This window comes from Vigna radiata, chromosome 4, assembly GCF_000741045.1.
Source record: "Vigna radiata var. radiata cultivar VC1973A chromosome 4, Vradiata_ver6, whole genome shotgun sequence".
NCBI classification, from domain to species: domain Eukaryota; kingdom Viridiplantae; phylum Streptophyta; class Magnoliopsida; order Fabales; family Fabaceae; genus Vigna; species Vigna radiata.
The window spans coordinates 11,698,585-11,719,977 of NC_028354.1; the positions used below are offsets into that span (position 1 = coordinate 11,698,585).

The 21,393-nt window shown below is 31.9% G+C and overlaps 3 protein-coding genes across 3 annotated transcripts in view; 1 reads left to right on the top strand and 2 right to left on the bottom strand.

The window, feature by feature from the left end:
- The window catches only part of LOC106758358 (receptor-like protein kinase FERONIA), a 3,482-nt gene extending 1,903 nt beyond the window's left edge, over positions 1-1,579 (bottom strand). Inside the window, exon 1 of the mRNA XM_022780156.1 lies at positions 71-1,579. Coding sequence (XP_022635877.1) covers positions 71-1,042 — 972 coding nt within the window. The 5' untranslated portion in view covers positions 1,043-1,579. The remainder of the gene's footprint in view (positions 1-70) is intronic.
- A 1,877-nt stretch (positions 1,580-3,456) lies between these two features.
- On the bottom strand, positions 3,457-7,453 carry LOC106759200 (alpha-galactosidase 1). The gene is made up of 15 exons (XM_014642250.2): positions 7,198-7,453; positions 6,818-6,876; positions 6,574-6,630; positions 6,411-6,445; positions 6,169-6,272; positions 6,001-6,076; positions 5,850-5,908; positions 5,679-5,744; positions 5,516-5,599; positions 5,148-5,212; positions 4,984-5,066; positions 4,798-4,888; positions 4,490-4,539; positions 4,264-4,404; positions 3,457-3,764 (listed from the first exon to the last, which is right to left on the bottom strand). The coding sequence occupies exons 1-15, from the start codon at positions 7,368-7,370 to the stop codon at positions 3,672-3,674; spliced, it is 1,236 nt and encodes a 411-aa protein (XP_014497736.1). The 5' UTR covers positions 7,371-7,453; the 3' UTR covers positions 3,457-3,671.
- Positions 7,454-13,172: 5,719 nt separating this feature from the next.
- On the top strand, positions 13,173-16,067 carry LOC106758169 (mannan endo-1,4-beta-mannosidase 6-like). Its single transcript, XM_014641107.2, has 6 exons — positions 13,173-13,548; positions 13,628-13,901; positions 14,196-14,390; positions 14,595-14,717; positions 14,912-15,123; positions 15,525-16,067. The coding sequence occupies exons 1-6, from the start codon at positions 13,397-13,399 to the stop codon at positions 15,955-15,957; spliced, it is 1,389 nt and encodes a 462-aa protein (XP_014496593.1). The 5' UTR covers positions 13,173-13,396; the 3' UTR covers positions 15,958-16,067.
- Positions 16,068-21,393: the final 5,326 nt, after the last annotated feature.

The following is a 21,393-nucleotide window of genomic DNA, read 5'->3' on the forward strand; positions in this document are numbered from 1 at the left end:
GNNNANCTGTTTGATTATTGAGGAATATATCAAATACTCTTTGATTAGTCTTGGTTATATTTGATGATACCTCAGCAAAATGAAGTCTCACTAGATAGGAAAACCCNGAATCAATGTTGAAGATCCAAGTCAAGTTGTAATTCNTGTTGATCNNCNNATNCGGGCCCATTGATCTGGCCGTAGTGTAGACATCAAGTGGNGCAATATANCTTGGNGTGCCCGGAGGATACTCAAACTTCACATTTGAATCAGCAGGCTCTGTAACTCCAAATGCAGCGCCAAAGAGAAAGGGAACATCATCAGACCATGACCTAAACATNCCAGTATCANGGGAGGGAGAGATATCATTCCCACCCACATTCAACCTATAAACATTCTCAAGTGCAGTGCTGTTATCAATAGTGTAAGCAGTATTTGTACCCACTATCATGGTAGTTCCATCAGTAGAAGTATAAATATCAGGCATGGACACAACCTCGATCCCATTAACAAACGCGTAAGCATTGGATGCNTTGGTAGAAGGAGTGAAAGTCACATTCAAGGTCTTCCCATCTACATGGATGGCAAATTCCTTCAAAATGTAGGCATAATTCAAAGCCAGGGTGGTCTGAGCAACACTAAAGTTCCTAAGAAGCGTGTATGAATTCGCCGTCACCGCAAAAAGGGCATCAGATGCATTGAGATTGGAGTAAGAAGCCGNGTAAAANTGCAGCCGGAGGAACTTCCAACCGGAAGCCACCGGGAAAGCATAGGTAAACGGCGCGTGGAACACACGTGCTGTCATGTAGGGCACCTGGGGGACGGCAGGNTCTTGAGTTGCNGCCTNCGATACGGTGGTGGATTTTTCCGAAGAGGAACCAAACTTGGAACCAACATCAGTGGTCCATTCACGGCCATCGGTATCAGTACTAGATGGAGGACCTCCACAATCCAGCAGGATATTATCTGTAGGCTTAAAATTCTGCGCTACAACAAGCTCCATAGCCAATACCAAGCACACGAACAATGGAACACAAACACAGTACCGATCCATGCTCCACATCACGACACAAAATTCCAAACGCAAACTCAAACTAAAAATGCTTTATTTTCTACCATACAATTGTCAACACCTCTCTCAGGGAACTACAATTCACTCATACCCAAAATTTAAAAACAATGAAAGACCACAACTTTGATGCAAAGATCTTATATTCTAGGAACCCAGATCAGAAAAGGGAAGTGGGGTGGGGGATTATGATCAGCTCAGCTTGGACCCAGATTTTCCAAAATCGGCAAAATGAAGAGGGGGATGGTTAACTAGGTTTTCAGTGAACAACAGGATGGACAATGAAAGGTGTGGGAAAATCACTAATAAGGGTGAAGGTGGTTTGAATATTGAAGAAAACTGAAGTTTGAGAAAGAAGGTATTTTACCTTATGCCATGGGAAGAGGAGCTGAAAAGCAACTCGGTGAGTCAAAGCGGGACAATCCCGAGTTTTGAGAGTTGAATGGAAATGGATTTGGCAGTTGATTGCAGCTGGAAGGAGCAGAGAGAAAATGGTGGAGGAGGGAAATGGAGTGAGAAAGTGCAACAAATACTGGAAACTACCTTAAATACAACACCTACCTGTAAGAGAAAAAAAACATTTCACAGACAAAACTGAAATTAATTAACAAACCGATAACTTTCGGTCATTTTCTTAATATGTGTAACTTTATTTATTATTTAACTAGTAATATGTACTAAGACAAATCGATCATCTAAAAACAAAAACATAAATAAAAAATATTCAGTATTTTATATTTATGGTATTTATAATTTATTAACTAAAAATAATAATTGTTTAAATTTGAACAAAAAATAATTAATACAATAAATAATATAACAGATACATTGAATGCTTACGCTATGTGAACATGTTCTTGAAGATTTAGAATGATTCTTGTTTAAGAATTTTTTAGAAGAGCCAACCATATTTATCTAATCATGAATAATCATACTAAAAATTGATTAATATTAAAAATAATATATTCTTATGCAAATGGTACCCATTTTTGTATGATTTTTATTACAGGAGCTATAAGAGAAAACTGTAATTCTATTATCGAGATTCTGATTAAAACATTAATGAAGATAAATTTCTAAACGAAGCCTAAAATAAAGTTTTTGAATTCATAATTTTTTTTATAATAATGCAGCGAATGTCCATGGTTGTTTGGCTGTAAACCACCCACTTGAGCGTTCCAACTCTGCAGGAAAGCAGAAACTCAAAAGCTGTGATGATTGGATGACAGATATCAGCTTCCAACTTGCAAAAACGCGTTTTCATACTTCTAAGGTCACTTTCTTCTGCTTAATTAATTACTCAGAATAATTGTTGCTAGGAAGAGTATCTAGCATGGAAATGACAGATATGTTGAGACATTTAAAACTCCTTAATCTCAAATTACTGACAGAGACAATACCAATATGATCATGACAGATCTTCGGCACCTATCAGAAACGGGCTTTTATTAATTAACAGAAAAACATAATCTAGTTACTTTTGTTTTACTGACTGAGGAAAAGATTAAATATATTAAATTAACTTATAAAATAAATAAATTAAATATATTTTTAGTCTTTAAATCAAATAGATTAAATATATTTTTGTTCTTTGAAATTAAAATTTATCACATACTTTGATACTGTTTAATTGACAAATTTAAAGTAAATAAATACAATCCTTTTAGTTTAACTGAATTAAATACTTATAACATAAATAGTTATCAAATTCTCGAATTAATTCTTAAACTCTTACGATTTACATTTCCAATTATGTCTTCTGAGTTAATTCGGAAATAAACTTTTTTCTACATAAACTCGGTAGAATTAATTGTGAAATCGGTAGAACCATATAGAATGAGATTCTACGAGCTTGAAAGGGAGAAAAATTAAAAAAAAAAAACAAAATCGTTTATTTTATTTTTTATTATATATTTAATGAAATGCATCAAAATTAATGACAATAATCTAAGTATTTATGTTTTACAATATTTATTTTTATGAACTATATCTATAAATTTTATTTATTTAAAGTTATATAATTTTATAAACTTATTTGAATTAAGATATTATTTATATAATATTTTTCATCTGAAGTAAACTCTCACGAGTTTATCTAACTTTTACCTGACTCTCACCGACTCTCACGAGTTTACCCGACTCTCACCGACTCTCACGAGTCTCACCGACTCTCACGAGTCTACCCGACTCTCACGAGTCTACCCGACTCTCACGAGTCTACCCGACTCTCACGAGTCTACCCGACTCTCACGAGTCTACCCGACTCTCACGAGTCTATCCGACTCTCACGAGTTTACGTAAACTCTCACTCTCACGAGTTTACGTAAACTCTCACTCTCACGAGTTTACGTAAACTCTCACTCTGAGTTTGATAACCTTGGTAACATATCAAACAACATTTTAAGAGATTATGTTTAAATTTGGCAATGCTGGAATGATTCTGCATGTCAACAGTTTGATTATCATCTGAGTAACTGCTTCCATTGAGCAGCTTTGTACACTAAGCAATGCAGCTGGCTTCTATGAACAGAAGCACAAGAAAATGTTTATTGAAGTGAAACTAAGCAAGAAAAACAACATTGACAGACACCACAAGCTGCAATACCAAAATCTGTTTCAGAACTCAAGCAACTGGCTTCAGCACGTACATTTTACACGAATGTGGCTCAACTTGGGCAGTCAATTTATCCTTAAAGCGTCCCACCAGTGTCTTGTGCTGCATGCATTGTAGCAGATAAGTCACAGCATCAGTATCAACAGAGTTGTGATAAAAACAAAGTATGCATTGTAGCAGATAAGTCATAGCATCACTAGTACTTGGTGGATAAACTTAAATTTTAGAAATTTATTATTTTATTAGGTTTGGATATAGTAATATTTAATTTGATTTGACAGAGATAAAAGAGGAATGGGTAGTTATAATTTTGTGTTTATTAGATAGAATATTATTTTATGATAGAATAAGGAGATTTTATTTTTAGGTAGTTTTTATTATTTGTACTTGACCTAAGGTCCGATTTGTACCTATTTAAAGTTGCCAAAGTTAAATGAAAATCACCCACAATGGGTTCAAGAATAATATTATTTGTGTGAGTCACATTATGAGTGTGCATAATAAGATTTTTCCAACAGTACCAACAGAACTGAGATGAAAACAAAGCATATGCATGTAAGACTACAAAAAACAAAAGATTGTATGCATACAAACACAGTACCTCCCAAAGGTCTCTTGCTTCAACAGCACTTTTTGATGGAATACCAATATCATCCCAATAGGCTGTGATGGAAATATTCCAAGGGCCACGATTTAGCAAGACAACAGCCACCCTGTACCTTGAAAGAGGACCTGCCCAAATCTGCATAAAAGCTCATGCATGATGATTTATTGTTCATATGAAAATAGATACAAAAATCACGTGCTGTGTTCCAAATTCAACTTACCTCCATATCACCTTCCATCCTAACCTTCTTACCTTGCACACCCAGTGAATCTGAGATTGTATGATATGAAGATTAATAACAAAACCTTGCTATAATGAATAAGAAACGAGTCTGATATAAACTTACAAAGTTACTGACTTTTACAGTGTGAAAGGTTTCTAGACAATGAAAACGGTTTTAGACTGTCAACCAATTAGAAATCATGGTAGCTGTGAAATTTTTTGAAGATTGTAAATTCATCATATGACAGTTTTTTATAGATTACTGTGTAAAAAAAATAAAATCAGTACATAGACTATTTGTATCACCTTGGTTAACTGCAATAACTTCCTTATTTGTTACAATGTCAACAGTGTCTTTGGTCATATTTCTAACATCACAGCCAAGAAGAAGAGGAGCCTACAATAAAACTTCACATCAGGAAATAAAAGAAGGCCTTGTACATGCTTTTTCATAAATCAGTGTATTTGAAGAGAAAAGAATCATAGTACTACCTTGGAAAGGGCCCATAAACTGAAGTGAACAATATATTCATTTTTTGTCATCCCTCCATTACCCACCTCAAGCATGTCAGGATCTGTTGAGTTCACATGTTCAATGAGATTCTCAATTGGATAAAATATCTTCCCAGAAAGCACAAGGTTAATGAGATTCTAACCATTCCAACCACCAGGTCTTGCATATTCAGCATAAACTTCGTTCATGTCTGCCCTTGAAATCATGCTGCCAAAGACAATATTAGGTAGCCTTTATTAGCTACAGATCCATATTAATTCAATAACTCTGCACCAGTTGATTTGATTGTACAGTGGTAAATTATCAGTTTTTTCTTATTTATAGGAGTTGAATTGAACACAGGTGCCATGAGAGCTTAAACAACTAAAGACTGTTCAACCAGTTCAGTGAGATTATTACTGTAATTAACAATGAAACTATTGTTTTAGATGAAAGAAAAATAGAATAGGAGTTTGATGGCTATAGAACTTTCTCCCATTTGTACTAACTAATTCAAAACACAATTTTCACCTTTCCCATGAATCATTAATGTCATTGGTAGTTCTCCAGCTGTTTCCCACTTTAGCACCCCATAAAGCAGGGTGCAAATCTCCCCTAACAAACACACCATCTATGATTAGAGTGAAGAACATAAATTGGATGAGCAATAAGTTACTAAAACAGATAAAATTACCATTCGCATAGTGAGAAGAAGATTGGACGACCAGCCATTGATAAAGCCCGAGTCATAACAGGGTATCTAGTCATATGAAGTTAATAGTTTTCAAAACTATATACAACTAACAAAGTGGAATGCTAATATTCACTTCTATCAGTTAAATATAACACTAATAAACATGACTACCTATCAGTTGGTTTTGATTCATCATTGTTACAGTTATCATACTTCAAATAATCAATACCCTGTAGATAAACCAAAACAACCGTTTGTTTAATTGCACTGAATGCAATTATTCCAAGGAAAAAGAAGAAGAAAAGAGCACAATGTGCAATACCCATGACGCAAAAGTCTTGGCATCTTGAAACTCATAACCAAGAGAACCAGGCATCTGTTTGCTACAAGTAAAATACCTGCAAAATTGACCAACCTAAAGCTTAGTTAAGCATGTTACAAAGAAGTACATAAGACTAAATTGGCTAGTTGTTTAGTTAAGTCTATGTACCCAGCATCTGAATAAATTCCAAGTTTAAGACCTTTGCTATGAACATAATCTGCAAGAGCTTTGATTCCAGAAGGAAATGTTGATTTTTTTGCTACCAGATTACCCTATAACAATACAACAGACATCAATAGTCTATGTAAATGTTCGAAAAACAAAAATTAATTGAATGTGAGAACTTTCAGGTAAGCAGTAAGAAAATGAAATGCAATGAAGCATATAAAAACCAGAAAAAAAAACCGTACATGAGCATCCCGGTTTAATTCAGCCCAACAATCATCTGCAATAATAGAAAATTGTGGATTAAGTTTAACTGCTTGTGCTTATGACATTTTGCAAAGTAAAGAAGCACAACATTAATTAATTAATAAGAATAAGAAAATTGAAAAAATAGGTGTTTCCATGTACCTATATTGACATATGTGTATCCAAGCTTAGAAAGACCAGTAGAAACAAGGGCATCAGCTGCAAACCCATGTAAAAAAATCACAATCAGGCTAAATTCTCAACCAAGTGAATCTTTTCTAAAAAAACTAAATTAAAACTCAAAAGCTAATTTCTCAGATGTACACATAATTCTATATATAATCATAAACTGATGATAATAGCTAGATACAAAATTCACCCAGCACACACACAAAGGGCCAAATACCAGTTTCCCTGATGATTTTTTCGTTAATTTGACAGCTAAAATGATTCCAACTGTTCCACCTGCACTAAAAGCAACTGTTGTAAGTAATAACATCTCAGTATGATAAATCTTTGTATGGAAAAACTTGGAATCAGACAAGAATGGGCTAAGTGTAGTTGCAACTACTTATTTGAGGTACGAGGAAAAAAAAAATTGTTCTCCCAAGATTCTTGCCTGCGCTGTTCACAACATAAACCGACAGTCGGTTGAGGAGTGTTGCAAGATGAACAGGGAAACTGAGAGACTCAATGCAAGTGAAAAAAAAAAAAAAAAAAAAACTCATTCTCACACAAAGAAGAAACTTTATGTTACTGAACACAAAACACAAATCACAGACATACCCCATTGGAGGAGTTGTACCAAGGCCATTAGCAAGAAGATTCCTCTTGTGTTGCTCCACATGGTCATGGAGTTGTGCTGGGTCTGATGATGAAGCATTGGCACAATTCAATGAGCAGAGCAAAAGGGGCAACAAAGCCACCAGCACTTCATAGGCAAACCTTCTTCTATCCATTGTGTTTGTTTGTTCACTTCAACTGCAGTGAGAAAAACAAGATCCCTTATCTTTTTATACACAGATTGCCTTCACTGCTATGTTCCTCAATTCAAGGTTGTTCTAGTTACTGTGGCTTGGAGTTTAATTACATATAAATAAATAAATTAAGTCATCAAAAAAGTGAAAAAGAAAATATTAAAACAATTATACTTTCCAAATTTTTAATATGGATTTATACATGATTAACTCATGAGTCAAGAATAAATACTGTTTTCATTGTATTTTCTTATGACTGTCGAGGTTTGAGTACTTTTGCTGCAGAATTTGAAGACAGTGTGACAAGATGCAAGCACTCTACAATGCACATAGTTTTGAATAATTTTCATGTGAGATATAATTTGACACTTTCGATTGAAAGACAACACTATAGTTTGTCACTTCTATAAACTTGTTTACGTTAATAATATCTTCATAATATTTTTAAGAAAGTTTTTATACATTAATTATATTTTTATATATTTCTCTAAACTTTTACTTTCAACTTATATTATTCAATTTCATTTTATATAAAGTTTATTCATTCTTATTCTTATTTTTTTTATAACAAATTGTAATATAAAGCTCTTCTAAGCACACATAGAATATCCTAATAAAACTTCCATATTGATCTTTGGATTTAGTTAAATTTAATGTTTTTAATTATTTTTAATTTTGATATCCTTCATATGGAATATAATCATTTTTTTACTATATAGTTTTAAATTAATTTAAATTCAAACATAAAAAGAAAAAAATAGGTTATTAGATTTATCTATATCTATATACTTTATTTGTAATAAAATCTTAGATAATAGTATTATACTTTTTATAATAATAATAATGATGATGATGATAAGATGAAGAAGAAAAGTATTATTGTTAAATATTTGAGTTGATAATGATATATGGATTTAACAGAATTTAATGTTTTTAATTATATTGATTGAATAAGTAAAGTACCGATTAAATATTAAATGATATTCTGTATATTGTAATTAATGAATGAAAATTAATGGTAAATAATGTTGTTGTAATCACATAACATATACCAAAAGGGTAATTAAAAAAAAAGGAAAGAAAAGAATAAAAGTGCATCATAATCTGATGTCTATTATTAGAGAATATAGGTTTTATTGTGTTTAGGGAAATTATTGTCCTTATCTATATGAGTCACAGAAAATTAAGTGTTGTTTGTTTTCTAAAATTGAAGATTCATGACACGTAAGTACTGAGAGAGGGACCCTCCAAATATGGTCACATGAAATCAGAAGACAAGGGTTTGTGGGAACTGTCTAGACTATACACAGTCGGTGGAATTTTCAATACCAATTATAATTCTACAAGCTTCTTCCAACACATATAATTTGTAAGATTGAAAAGAAAAATGTATTTTTATAATTAATTTGTATAACTTCTGTTATATATCTCATTTAAGTTTTTATTTTTATAATTTATAATAAGTTAATTTAATTAATCAAATATTTTTCTGGAAAATTATTTTAAACACGTTCTACTTATTAAGGAAGAATCTTATTTTAACAAAAACCACATGGTATAAAATATTTATAATACAATGTTTTAATAATAAATTTTGCACATGATGAATCTTTAAATAAGTGTAGCAATTTTTATCAATTTTTTTTATATATTTTATTAGGATGATGGAAAAGATGTATTTAAAGTATGCATGTAAGAGTTCTTCTTATAAATCTAATTATTGGGTTTGGAATTAAGGTTTAAAGTTAATTTGTGTTTTAGAATAGAGTCACTTTCAATAATTACACAATTTTTGTTGAACTCCGTTAAGTAATGTTTTTATTTTTTATTTTTATTTCACGTGTACTTATCAAAAGTTTTTGATGCTTAAATCAGTGACTGTCGGTACCATAACTAAATGACAGTAATAAATGCACAATAAATACCAACACTTACCTCTTACCTTTAACTTGTATATATAGTTATAGACTTGAGATTAGTGAAACCTTAACATAGACTTAATCAGAATTCAATCATCTCTAACAATCGTTTACTTTAATTACTTACATGAAAACCTGTTCATGGACCATGGCTGACCGCTTCTGACTTTGGCCGCTCGATTTTGTCTGTTGATAGTATTAGTCATTTTCTACCCTTTATTGGCCGTCCGACCTGTCTATTAGTGAGTGTTATAAATGGTCATCCAGATCTTACCATACAACTTGCATAATTATAAAATATATATGTTAAGGAATAACCAAAAATAGAAAAATGTGTTCAAGTTTTTCTCTTCAATTCTTAAGAAACATGGCCATCAAGATGGTCACTGTCAAATTCTTCCTTTGATGAAAAGTGTACACTATCAACATTGGCATCAAAAGCCAAATTATAAAAATCAAGTGCATCTAAAGTTGGATTAGTTAAAGTTGTTCCGGTTCAGTCCATTTTCACCATCACCCACAATGAGCTTTCTCAAAATGAGTTATCCATTAGTTAAACTCAATAACATCAAAAGGAAGAAAAATATCTTCAAAAATGTGTATAAAATGATTTTACTTTCTATTCAAGTTGTAACTGATGAGTGAATTTATGAAGTCACTAGTTTACTGGTTGAACCTAAACTCAATAACTATGTTCATCACTGTAACCAAAATTTAAATATAGAATAAGATTATATTATCTTACCTTGTTTTTCCCTCTACACTAAATAATTTAGAGATTAAAGAAAAGATATAATAAAAGAATATCTTTGTCGCCTCATAAAATTTCAACTAAAATTCCTTTCAACATCACATTCTCTAAGACATGCATGGTTTTCAAGAAAGTAAAATACGAAAACTTTTAAGAAAGAAATAAGAAAACTTACTCAAGGTTATGCTTGGTTGAGATTCAACTCAAACCCAAAATTCTTTTTCACATCGCAATTTCTAGGTTTTTGTATGTATATAGGCAAATTTGAACAAAAAAAATTATAGATCTAGACAAGGTAAGTCATGGGAGGTGCAAACAACTGAAGAAGTTGTGCTCTCTCTGCATGATTTCACACTAGCACATGAGTCAGAGGTGAAGTCATGTATTCCTAAAACGATTTCAAGCAACCTTGATATAATTGATTATTAGGTCTTGTTCGATCACAAAAGGCTGAAGTCGTGTAAATGAGGCATGACTTCACAGGCAAAATTTCTCTAGTTTTCGATTACAGACATATATGGTAATCGATTACCTGATGGTTTTAGTGTTAGAACAAAGAGTAAATTTGGTTTTGTGAACTATGTTTGTTAATTATTAATAACTATTAAAGTTTTCATTTAAATTGTTACAATTTAAATTAACATTTATATTATTACGTTGTTACCATTTAAATTAACATTATTAGAATTTTCATTTAAATTGTTAATTATATACAAATTAACATTTCTATTATTACATTTAAATGAAAATTGTCATAATTACTAATTATATACAAATTAACATTTCTATTATTACATTTAAATTGAAATTGTAATAATTACTAATTATATATAAACTAATATTTCTATTATTACATTTAAATTGAAATTGTAATAATTACTAATTATATACAAATTAACATTTTTATTATAATATTTAAATTAAAATTGTAATAATTACTAATTTAAACAGTAACCATTTAAATGGAAACTCTAATAATTACTAATAATTAACGAACATTGCCCACATAACAAAAAAAACTCTTTGTTATAAAAATAAATATAAAAAAAAACTCTTTGTTAGAAAAATAAATATAAGTAATTTTTTTAAGATAATTTTTATTTATTTTATAAGTTATAATTTTATTATAAATAATTATTTTACTTTAAAAAAATGTTAAAACGGTTATGTTTAAAAAGTTGTGACTTAAAAAATAAAACTCGGAAGATAATTATTTTAATTTTAAAAATAATTATTTAAGTAAAATTAAAATGTGTAATTATATATTGCTAATTATTGGTAATTATTAGAGTTTTCCTTTAAATTTTTATCATTTAAATTAGTAATTATTATAATTTTCATTTAAATGTAATAATAAAAATGTTAATTTGTATATAACTAGTAATTATTACAATTTCAAATATAAATATAATAATAAAAATGTTAATTTGTATAAAATTAATAATTATTATAATTTTAATTTAAATGTAATAATAGAAATGTTAATTAATTTATATATAATTAGTAATTATTACAATTTTCATTTAAATGTAATAATAGAATGTTAATTTTCATATAATTAGTAATTATTACAGTTTCTATTTAAATATAATAATAGAAAGGGTTAAATATGTTTTTCGTCTCTCAACTATTGTTTTTGTGTTTAGTCCCTCTTTCAAAGTATGGTACAATTTAGTCCTTCAACTTTAGAAAACTATGGTTTTAGTCTTTTTTTACCAAATTTTTTTAACTTTATTTGCTGTTTCAAGCACGTTACATTATACCATTTGGATTGTTTACACATTTTGACACATTTTTGCTTCAATGTTAACTGAGAAACGCGTTTGAAACAGCAAATAAAGTTAAAAAAATTTGGTAAAAAGGACTAATACCAGAGTTTTCTAAAGTTGAAGGACTAAATTGTACCATACTTTGAAAGAGGACTAAACACAAAAACGACTAATAGTTGGGGGACGAAAAACATATTTAACCCTAATAGAAATGTTAATTTGTATATAATTAAGAACTTAAATGGTAACCATTTAAATAGAAACTCTAATAATGTTGGTTTAAACGGTAACAATATAATAATATAAATGTTAATTTAAATGATAACAATTTAAACGAAAACTCTAATAATTAACAAACATAGTCCACAAAACCAAAAGTACTCTTTGTTTTAACACTAAAATCTTTTAGTAATCGATTATCATAGGTTTGCAATCATTTACCAGAGAGATTTTGCCTATTACAAGTGAAGTTGTGCCTTCCCTGCACGAGTTCAGCTTTATGTAATCGATTATAAGGTCTATTAATCAATTATCAAGGTCTAAAATCGTTTTAAAAGAGCACAACTTCACCTCTGATTCATGTGTCAGGTAAAGTCATGCAAGGAAGACACGACTTTGTCTAGGTCCCCACGACTTCTAGATTCATAATTACGAAATTTTTTACGTGGATCTATAATTTTTTGTTCAAATTTACCTATATATGTACAAAAATCCAATCTCTAAGACATGCATGGTTTTCAAAAGAGCAAAATATGAAATTTATTTAGAAAAGAAGAAATGGCACCCCTTGCTTTTACTAAGCGTACTCCATTCTTGTTTGAAATCTATTTTAATTTTATGAAACAATTGAAAGACCCAACAATTTACTAAAATAAAATCATCACTTAGAAATATTACTGGAAGGGTAACATTTGTATACTTTTACTGTACCTCCATAAATTTTTTAATTTCAGATTATACAATTCAAATGTAAATTTTATATTATAAAATATACAATCTAAAATATATTTTTTATTTAGAATTTTAAAATATACAATTATAAATATAAATTATATTTTCAGATTCTACAATTTAAAATACAAAAAATTTCAAGGGTGCAGATCAAAATGTTTTTCCTCAAATGTTTGTGATGGAGACAGCACAACAAGAATTGATTATAAGACCTTGTGATACTTTTGATCCATGACTTAACATTTAATAATCTTAACGTTATTCCTGTAATGCTATAAGAACCAGTTCAAATCCAACAGAACCTCTCTCTGTTTATGGAAATCTATTTAGTGATAATGTGGAGCCCACCTGAACTTACCTTAAAGAGTAGAGGGTGAAGACTTGAAGTTTATGCAACTTACTCCTACCCTTTAATCACCTTGTCTATCTAATGCTAAACAATGGAATACAGAATTTTCTTTGCTTTAAAGGTAGAGTAGAAACATCATCAGATTGATCTCCACTTGCACCCTACTCTTCTGTATCTGATGAATTTGTATGGAAGAAAGCTTAAGATGTTCACATATATAATATGATCCAATACAGCATATACACACCGTGGCTGTGTAAACAGGCTCAATGGAGATATTTGGTGTTCGCATTATTTCTTTGTTACTTTTCTTGATGCTTACTAAAAACTTAAGTTGCAATGCTTTTGGTGGGAGTATGAAGGATGAGGAAGCACTCAAGGAAGGCCAAAATGACATGGAAAATTCTGTCTCAAATTATGGGTTTGTGTTTGAAATTCCTTGCATCTGTAGTAGTCGTATCTTATGTTTACTTGGCACTCACGTCTTGTATGTTTTTTAGTGAAATGAGGGGCGTGGAAGATGATGATTGGCAGATGGTGCAAAAGAAGGGAAACCAATTTGTGGTGAATGACAAACCTTTCTATGTGAATGGATTCAACACATATTGGCTTATGGTATTTGCTGCAGATGAGTCCACCAGAGGAAAGGTCACTGAGGTGTTCAAGCAGGCATCCTCAGTGGGTATGACAGTTTGTAGGACGTGGGCCTTCAATGATGGCCAATGGAGGGCCCTACAGAAATCTCCATCAGTTTATGATGAAGAAGTCTTCAAGGTGCTTTTTCAGTACTGTTTTGTTATTCTGTGTAATATTCTACACTAAATTGGTATTCAGTTTACTGCATAAAATAATACTTTACACATAATTATAATGTTAACTTGTCCGGTATTATCAGCTGTTTGTTACTTCAATTGAACCATGTTAAATGTGCTATAATTGTTTGCTTGTGTAAGCTTTGCCATGGTAATTGAAATCAGAATATGCTACAATCAAACTTCAGAGTTTGTAGTCATCAGTGCAGGTAATTAGCATACCTTGTGTAATTCCATTTTACTATTGGTTTCTCAGGCCCTGGACTTTGTGGTGAGTGAAGCAAAGAAATACAAAATCAGGCTTATATTATCATTGTCTAACAACTGGGAGGCATATGGAGGCAAAGCACAATATGTGAAATGGGGAAATGCTGCTGGCCTTAACTTGACCTCTGATGATGACTTCTTCTCACATCCAACTCTTAGAAGCTACTACAAGGCCCATGTTAAGGCAAGTTCCTGTAAATAAAGAAACAGGTCAAAACCACCATTGCTAGTTTCATCAGGACACTTGAATTGAAGCCTGTTTGTTATATATTGCAAAACTAAACCTACCCTGTAATCATATCTTGATATGGACTGTTTTGTTTTTTTCTGTAATTGTTTTTCTTTATGATTATGCTAAGCTGGTTCCAATACTATTTTCACTGTGTAGACTGTGCTCAATAGAGTTAACACTTTCACAAATATCACTTACAAGGAGGATCCAACAATTTTTGCTTGGGAGTTGATGAATGAGCCTCGTTGCACCTCAGATCCCACAGGTGACAAGTTACAGGTTTATCCCTTTCTTTTGGCTTCCATATCACAAGGAAGGGTCTAGAGGTATTGTTTGAAAAGAAAACATAGACACACTCTGTGTTGTCATAAATCACATTGCATTACACAATTGCATTCTAATTAATAGCAAGTTCTTTCCATGATGTCACATAGTTCACTGAACCCAACTGCTCACTTGAATGTGTATTCTAGGATTGGATTCAAGAAATGGCATTCCAAGTGAAGAAAATTGATCCAAAACACCTAGTAGAGGTTGGACTAGAAGGATTTTATGGCCCATCAACACCTCAGAGAACTCAGTTCAATCCCAATACATATGCTACACAGGTTGGAACTGATTTTATAAGGAACCACCTGGCTCTTGGTGTGGACTTCGCTTCTGTTCATATATATGCTGACTCTTGGTAAGTCTGTTCAGAATTGCTATTGTTTTATTAAAAAAATATGAAGTTTTCATAAAACTTACTCATGTCAAACGTTCATGTAAGGAGTTTCTTTTTCACGTTGTTAGTATGAAAATATTTATATTGTTAACCAATAGAAAATATGTCAAGTATGTCAACCAATAGACTTGTAAGGTAATTATTATAAAAGTGGACAAACTTACCATCATGACATCCTGTGATTGGATGACAGTTATACTGTCAATGCATTTAAATTAAATTCTTATACGAACTGTTTATATCAGTATTACATTCATATGCATGCACATTTGCCTAGTGTATAAGAAATACTGATTGTTGTTAGTGATTTATTTTGACATACATATACTACAGTTCTAACTTAATCAGCTATCTGGTTGAAGGATTTCACAACAAATTGCTGATTCTCATCTCTCATTTGTAAAATCATGGATGGAAGCCCACATAGATGATGCTGAAAAGCATCTTGGAATGCCAGTTGTTTTTGCTGAGTTTGGTGTATCTTCCAAAGACCCTGGCTACAATTCATCATACAGAGATACACTCATAAGTAGTGTGTACAATACCATCCTAAACTCCACAAAGAAAGGAGGGAGTGGGGCTGGAAGCCTTTTGTGGCAATTTTTTCCTGATGGAACTGATAACATGGATGATGGCTATGCAATTGTTCTCTCAAAATCTCCCTCCACCTCAAACATTATACAGCTTCAATCCACTAGGCTTGCGATGTTCAATTCCTTGTGCAATACTAAATGCAATTGGGGATGTAAGAAGAAAAAGTTTTTGAACAACATACTCTATCACGATGAACTGTAACACCATGTGTGGGAAAGTTTCCAATTGTAATGCTGTGGTCCTATAAAACCATGCATGGATAAATATGTGATTCACCATACCTTTTGTTATGAACAATGCTCTAATTTGTATGTTGTGGCATTATTGTCACGCAAGGTCACCACCATATTAAACTAGAAGACTACTACAACATTATATAGCAATTTCTAAAATAAATAAGTTAGCATTATACTATAGGTGCTAAGTACACCGATTGCCTTGTGGAAAACAAAGCAAATTGTAGATTGGAATACAATGAACAATAGTTTCGTATAAGAGCAATGGTTGATTGAAAGTGTCAAATGAAATTGAATAAATAAACCATCCAATCTTAAATATCATGGATAAGTAAAAAAGTCCTTACTTATAAGAAAAAAAAGAAATAGATTGTCTCTTCCTCCAGTTCTATATTTTTTGTAAGCATTGGCATTATAGGCCATCTCCTTCTAAACTCTGAATATTTAACCCTCGAAGAAAAATGAGAAAATTGAGTTTTCTCAAGGTCCAGAGGGTCCTAGAGGCCTTTAGAAGTTGGGGGTAAAGTGTTCAAAGTGAGAAAATTGAGTTTTGATCTTACTGATAGTGCCTGAGTGCCCATTTCAAGAGGCGCCAGCGCTGAGCGCCAACCCTTGGGTGCTCGAGCAATGCGGGACGCCACTGCACTTGTTTTTTGGGGGCTTTCAGGGTTTTGGATATCCGTTTTGGAAATTTTTTAGCTTGTTTTGAACACTTCTAGAGCAATTGGTAAATGGTTTCAAAGTTGTTTTCCTTACCTAAGTATGAGTTTAAAGGCGTTTTGTGTTGTTTAATGATTCTTCTTGGACTGTTCTTGTGTATTAATGATGTATATATAAAATGTTTGTGTGAAGTATGTGGATGATTGTGTGAATGTTGTTAATGAACATAATTCCATGATTCACCATACCTTTTGTTATGAACAATGCTTTAATTTGTATGTTATGGCATTATCGTCACGTAAGGTCACCACCATATTAAACTAGAAGATTGTTGCATCGTTCTTCGTTCTTTTCAATAAGAATATATACATGTGCACCATTATATAGCAATTTATAAAACAAATAAGTTAGCATTATACTATAGGTGCTAAGTACACCGATTGCCTTGTGGAAAACAAAGCAAATTGTAGATTGGAATACAATGAACAACAATTTTGTACAAGAGCAATGGTTGATTGGAAGTGTTAAATGAAATTGAATAAATAAACCACCCAATCATAAATATCATGGATAAGTAAAAAAATCCTTACTTATTAGAAAATGAGCAATAGAATGACTCTTCCTTAAGTTCTATAATTTATGTACGCATTGGCATTACTGGCCATCTCCTGCAAAACTTTGAATATTTACCCCTCGAAGAAAAATGAGAAAATTGAGTTTTCTCAGGGTCTAGAGGGTCTTGGAGGCCTTTAGAAGTTGCGGGTAAAGTGTTCAAAGTGGGAAAATTTAGTTTTGATCTTACTGATAGCGCTTGAGTGCCCGTGTCTAGAGGCGTCAGCGCTGAGCGCCAACCCTTGGGCGCTCGAGCACTGTCGGACGCCACTGCACCTGTTTTTTGGGGGTTTTCAGGGTTTTGGATATCTGTTTTGGACGTTTTTTAGCTTGTTTTGAACCCTTTTAGAGCTGTTGGTAATGGTTTCAAAGTTGTTTTCCTTACCTAAGTATGAGTTTAAAGGAGTTTTGTGTTGGTTAATGATTCTTCTTGGACTGTTCTTGTGTATTAATGTATATATAAAATGTTTGTGTGAAGTAATATGTGGATGATTGTGTGAATGGTGTTGATGAACATAATTCCATGATTCACCATACCTTTTGTTATGAACAATGCTTTAATTTGTATGTTGTGGCATTATCGTCATGCAAGGTCACCACCATATTAAACTAGAAGATTGTTGTAGCATTCTTTGTTGTTTTCAATAAGAATATATACATGTGCACAATCATATAGCAATTTATAAAATAAATAAGTTAGCATTATACTATAGGTACTAAGTACACTGATTGCCTTGTGGAAAACAAAGCAAATTGTAGATTGGAATACAATGAACAACAATTTCGTACAAGAGCAACGGTTGATTGGAAGTGTCAAATGAAGTTGAATAAATAAACAATCCAATCTTAAATATCATGGATAAGTAAAAAAATCCTTACTTATCAGAAAAAAAACACTAGATTGTCTCTTCCTTCAGTTCCATATTTTTTGTACGCATTGGCATTACTGGCCATCTCCTGCCAAACTCTGAATATTTACCCCTCGAAGAAAAATAATAAAATTGAGTTTTCTCAAGGTCCAGATGGACCTAGAGGCCTTTAGAAGTTGAGGGTAAAGTGTTCAAAGTGGGAAAATTGAGTTTTGATCTTACTGATAGCGCTTGAGGGCCCGTGTCTAGAGGCGCCAACGCTAAGCGCCAACCCTAGGGCACTCGAGCACTGCGGGACACCACTGCACTTATTTTTTGGGTGTTTTCAGGGTTTTGGATATCCGTTTTGGATGTTTTTTTAGCTCGTTTTGAACCCTTCTAGAGTTGTTGGTAATGGTTTCAAATGGTTTTTCCTTACTTAAGTATGAGTTTAAAGGAGTTTTGTGTTGTTTAATGATTCTTCTTGGACTGTTATTGTGTATTAGTGTATATATAAAATGTTTGTGTGAAGTAATATATGGATGATTGTGTGAATGGTGTTGATGAACATAATTCCATGATTCACCATACCTTTTGTTATGAATAATGCTTTAATTTGTATGTTGTGGCATTATCGTCACGAAAGGTCACCACCATATTAAACTAGAAGACTGCTGCAACATTCTTCGTTGTTTTCAATAAGAATATTTACATGTGCACCATTATATAGCAATTTATAAAATAAGTAAGTTAGCATTATACTATAGCTGCTAAGTACACTGATTGCCTTGTGGAAAACAAAGCAAATTGTAGATTGGAATACAATGAACAACAATTTCGTACAAGACCAATGGTTGATTGGAAGTGTCAAATGAAGTTGAATAAATAAACCATCCAATCTTAAGTATCATGGATAAGTAAAAAAATCCTTACTTATCAGAAAAAAAGCAATAGATTGTCTCTTCCTTCAGTTTTATAATTTTTATACGCAATGATTCTTCGTTGTTTTCAATAAGAATATATACATGTACACCATTATATAGCAATTTATAAAATAAATAAGTTAGCATTATACTATAGGTGCTAAGTACACCGATTGCCTTGTGGAAAACAAAGCAAATTGTAGATTGCAATACAATGAACAACAATTTCGTACAAGAGCAATGGTTGATTGGAAGTGACAAATGAAATTGAATAAATAAATCATCCAATCTTAAATATCATGGATAAGTAAAAAAAATCCTTACTTATCAGAAAAAAGAAGCAGTAGATTGTCTCTTCCTTCAGTTCTATATTTTTTGTATGCAATGGCATTACTGGCCATCTCCTGCCAAACTCTGAATATTTACCCCTCGAAGAAAAATGAGAAAATTTAGTTTTCTCAAGGTCGAGAGGGTCCTAGAGGCCTTTAGAAGTTGAGGGTAAAGTGTTCAAAGAGGGAAATTTGAGTTTGGATCTTAGTGATAACGCCTGAGCGCCCGTGTCTAGAGGCGCCAGCGCTGAGCACCAACCCTTGGGCGCTCGAACACTGCCGGATGCCACTGCACCTGTTTTTTGGGGGGTTTTTAGGGTTTTGGATATCTGTTTTGGACGTTTTTTAGCTTGTTTTGAACCCTTCTAGAGCTGTTGGTAATGGTTTCAAAGTGGTTTTCCTTATCAAAGTATGAGTTTAAAGGAGTTTTGTGTTGTTTAATGATTCTTCTTGGATTGTGCTTGTGTATTAATGTATATATAAAATGTTTGTGTGAAGTAATACATGGATGATTGTGTGAACGATGTTGATGAACATAATTCCATTATCCTTGTGGAGAGGTTACATGGCGGTGCCCTGTAGTGTTGTTTGTATGAAGAGTCAGAGTTAATCCGGAGGTTTATGCTGAAGCTCTCAATAACCTTAATCTCTGGTAGAGATGGATTGTTATGTGGTGAAGAGTAACAGGAGGTCTTAGTCTATGTTCATTGATTAGGGACATAGGTGTTGACGGACTAACCTTGTGGATGATATAGGTTGGTGTTTGTATTTGGATTTGAATGGGTATTGTTGGAAGCCACCACAAGTACATGAACTACCGTAGCTCGACATTCATATTGTATCTAGATGGTCAAGTCTAGTTTGTGACATGTTTAGGATGAATATTTATCTTGTGCATGTAATATAATGTATGATAGAACTTTCTTTGATTAAGATGAATTGCTTATCCAATAGCTTACTCTTGCATTTGTGTTATGTATATGCTTTTTTTAAAGATAATCACCTAAATGGTGTGAGCTTAGAGATGATATCTTTGAGAGATTTAACGTTTGGTTGAGAAAAAAAAAACAACAAAATAGATAGTTTTTGGTCAATCAAAAATATGATCTCTTGTTCTAATAACCTCAAGTTTCTTGTAAGATCTCATTTATGTATGCCTTATTTTAGTAGTTTTATACTACTAAATTGGAATGTTACATATATCACTCATTTTGTTTGATATTTATTATTATAATTTCTTTTATAGTTTAAACAATATTTTTTTTTTGAGTTTTTTTTTTCATCAAAAGTTTAACTAATAAAAATTTTATCTATATTTATTTAATTTGTTTCAATTTTATTATTAATAATATACTAATGAGATATAAAAAATTTAAGACATTAAAATAAAATTATTATTAAAATATTTATAAAAAAAAATTCTATAAGATTTTGTTTATGTTAACTAACCACATACTTCCATATCAATCAAACAAAATTAGTTTATAATTCTAATATGTAGTCAATCAGCTCGATCCGGTTTTTGCGAACAAAAGCCGACAAGTCTCCATTTCCATCATGTTATTCAAATATTAAAAATACATTAACAAACACAATAACTTAAATATATAACATTTATTACTTGTTAATGTTTTACAACATCGTATACTAATTTATTTTTAGGCTTAATACCTCCCTTGTTCCTCGTATTTGTGTGAAAATCTCAGTCCGATCCTTAAGTTTTGAACTGTCTCAATTGGGTCATAATTTTTGTAAAAATGCACACATTTACCCTAACCGTTAACTGATCTCAAACGGCGTTAAGTTTAGCTGACGTGGTATGCTGACGTGTTGGCTTAATCCCTTCTTGGTCCTCGTATTTGTGTGAAAATCTCAGTTCGGTCCTCAAGTTTTGAACTGTCTCAATTGGGTCATAATTTTTGTAAAAATGCACACATTTTATCCCAATCGCTAACTGATCTTATTGTGCAACAGTTATCTTCCGCTATCAGTGGAATAAATAGCTTAAAGGTTTATTGGTTACCAAGTT

Excerpts from the sequence above, each read along its gene's own strand:
- LOC106759200 (XM_014642250.2), bottom strand. The coding sequence starts at position 7,370 with ATGGATAGAAGAAGGTTTGCCTATGAAGTGCTGGTGGCTTTGTTGCCC. Across the intron at positions 6,077-6,168 it reads GGAATTTATTCAGATGCTGG|GTATTTTACTTGTAGCAAAC; the intron begins GTACATAGACTT and ends TCAATTTTGCAG. Across the intron at positions 5,600-5,678 it reads TTCTTCTCACTATGCGAATG|GGGAGATTTGCACCCTGCTT; the intron begins GTAATTTTATCT and ends TGTGTTTGTTAG.
- LOC106758169 (XM_014641107.2), top strand. The coding sequence starts at position 13,397 with ATGGAGATATTTGGTGTTCGCATTATTTCTTTGTTACTTTTCTTGATG. Across the intron at positions 14,391-14,594 it reads ACTACAAGGCCCATGTTAAG|ACTGTGCTCAATAGAGTTAA; the intron begins GCAAGTTCCTGT and ends TTCACTGTGTAG. Across the intron at positions 15,124-15,524 it reads CATATATATGCTGACTCTTG|GATTTCACAACAAATTGCTG; the intron begins GTAAGTCTGTTC and ends ATCTGGTTGAAG.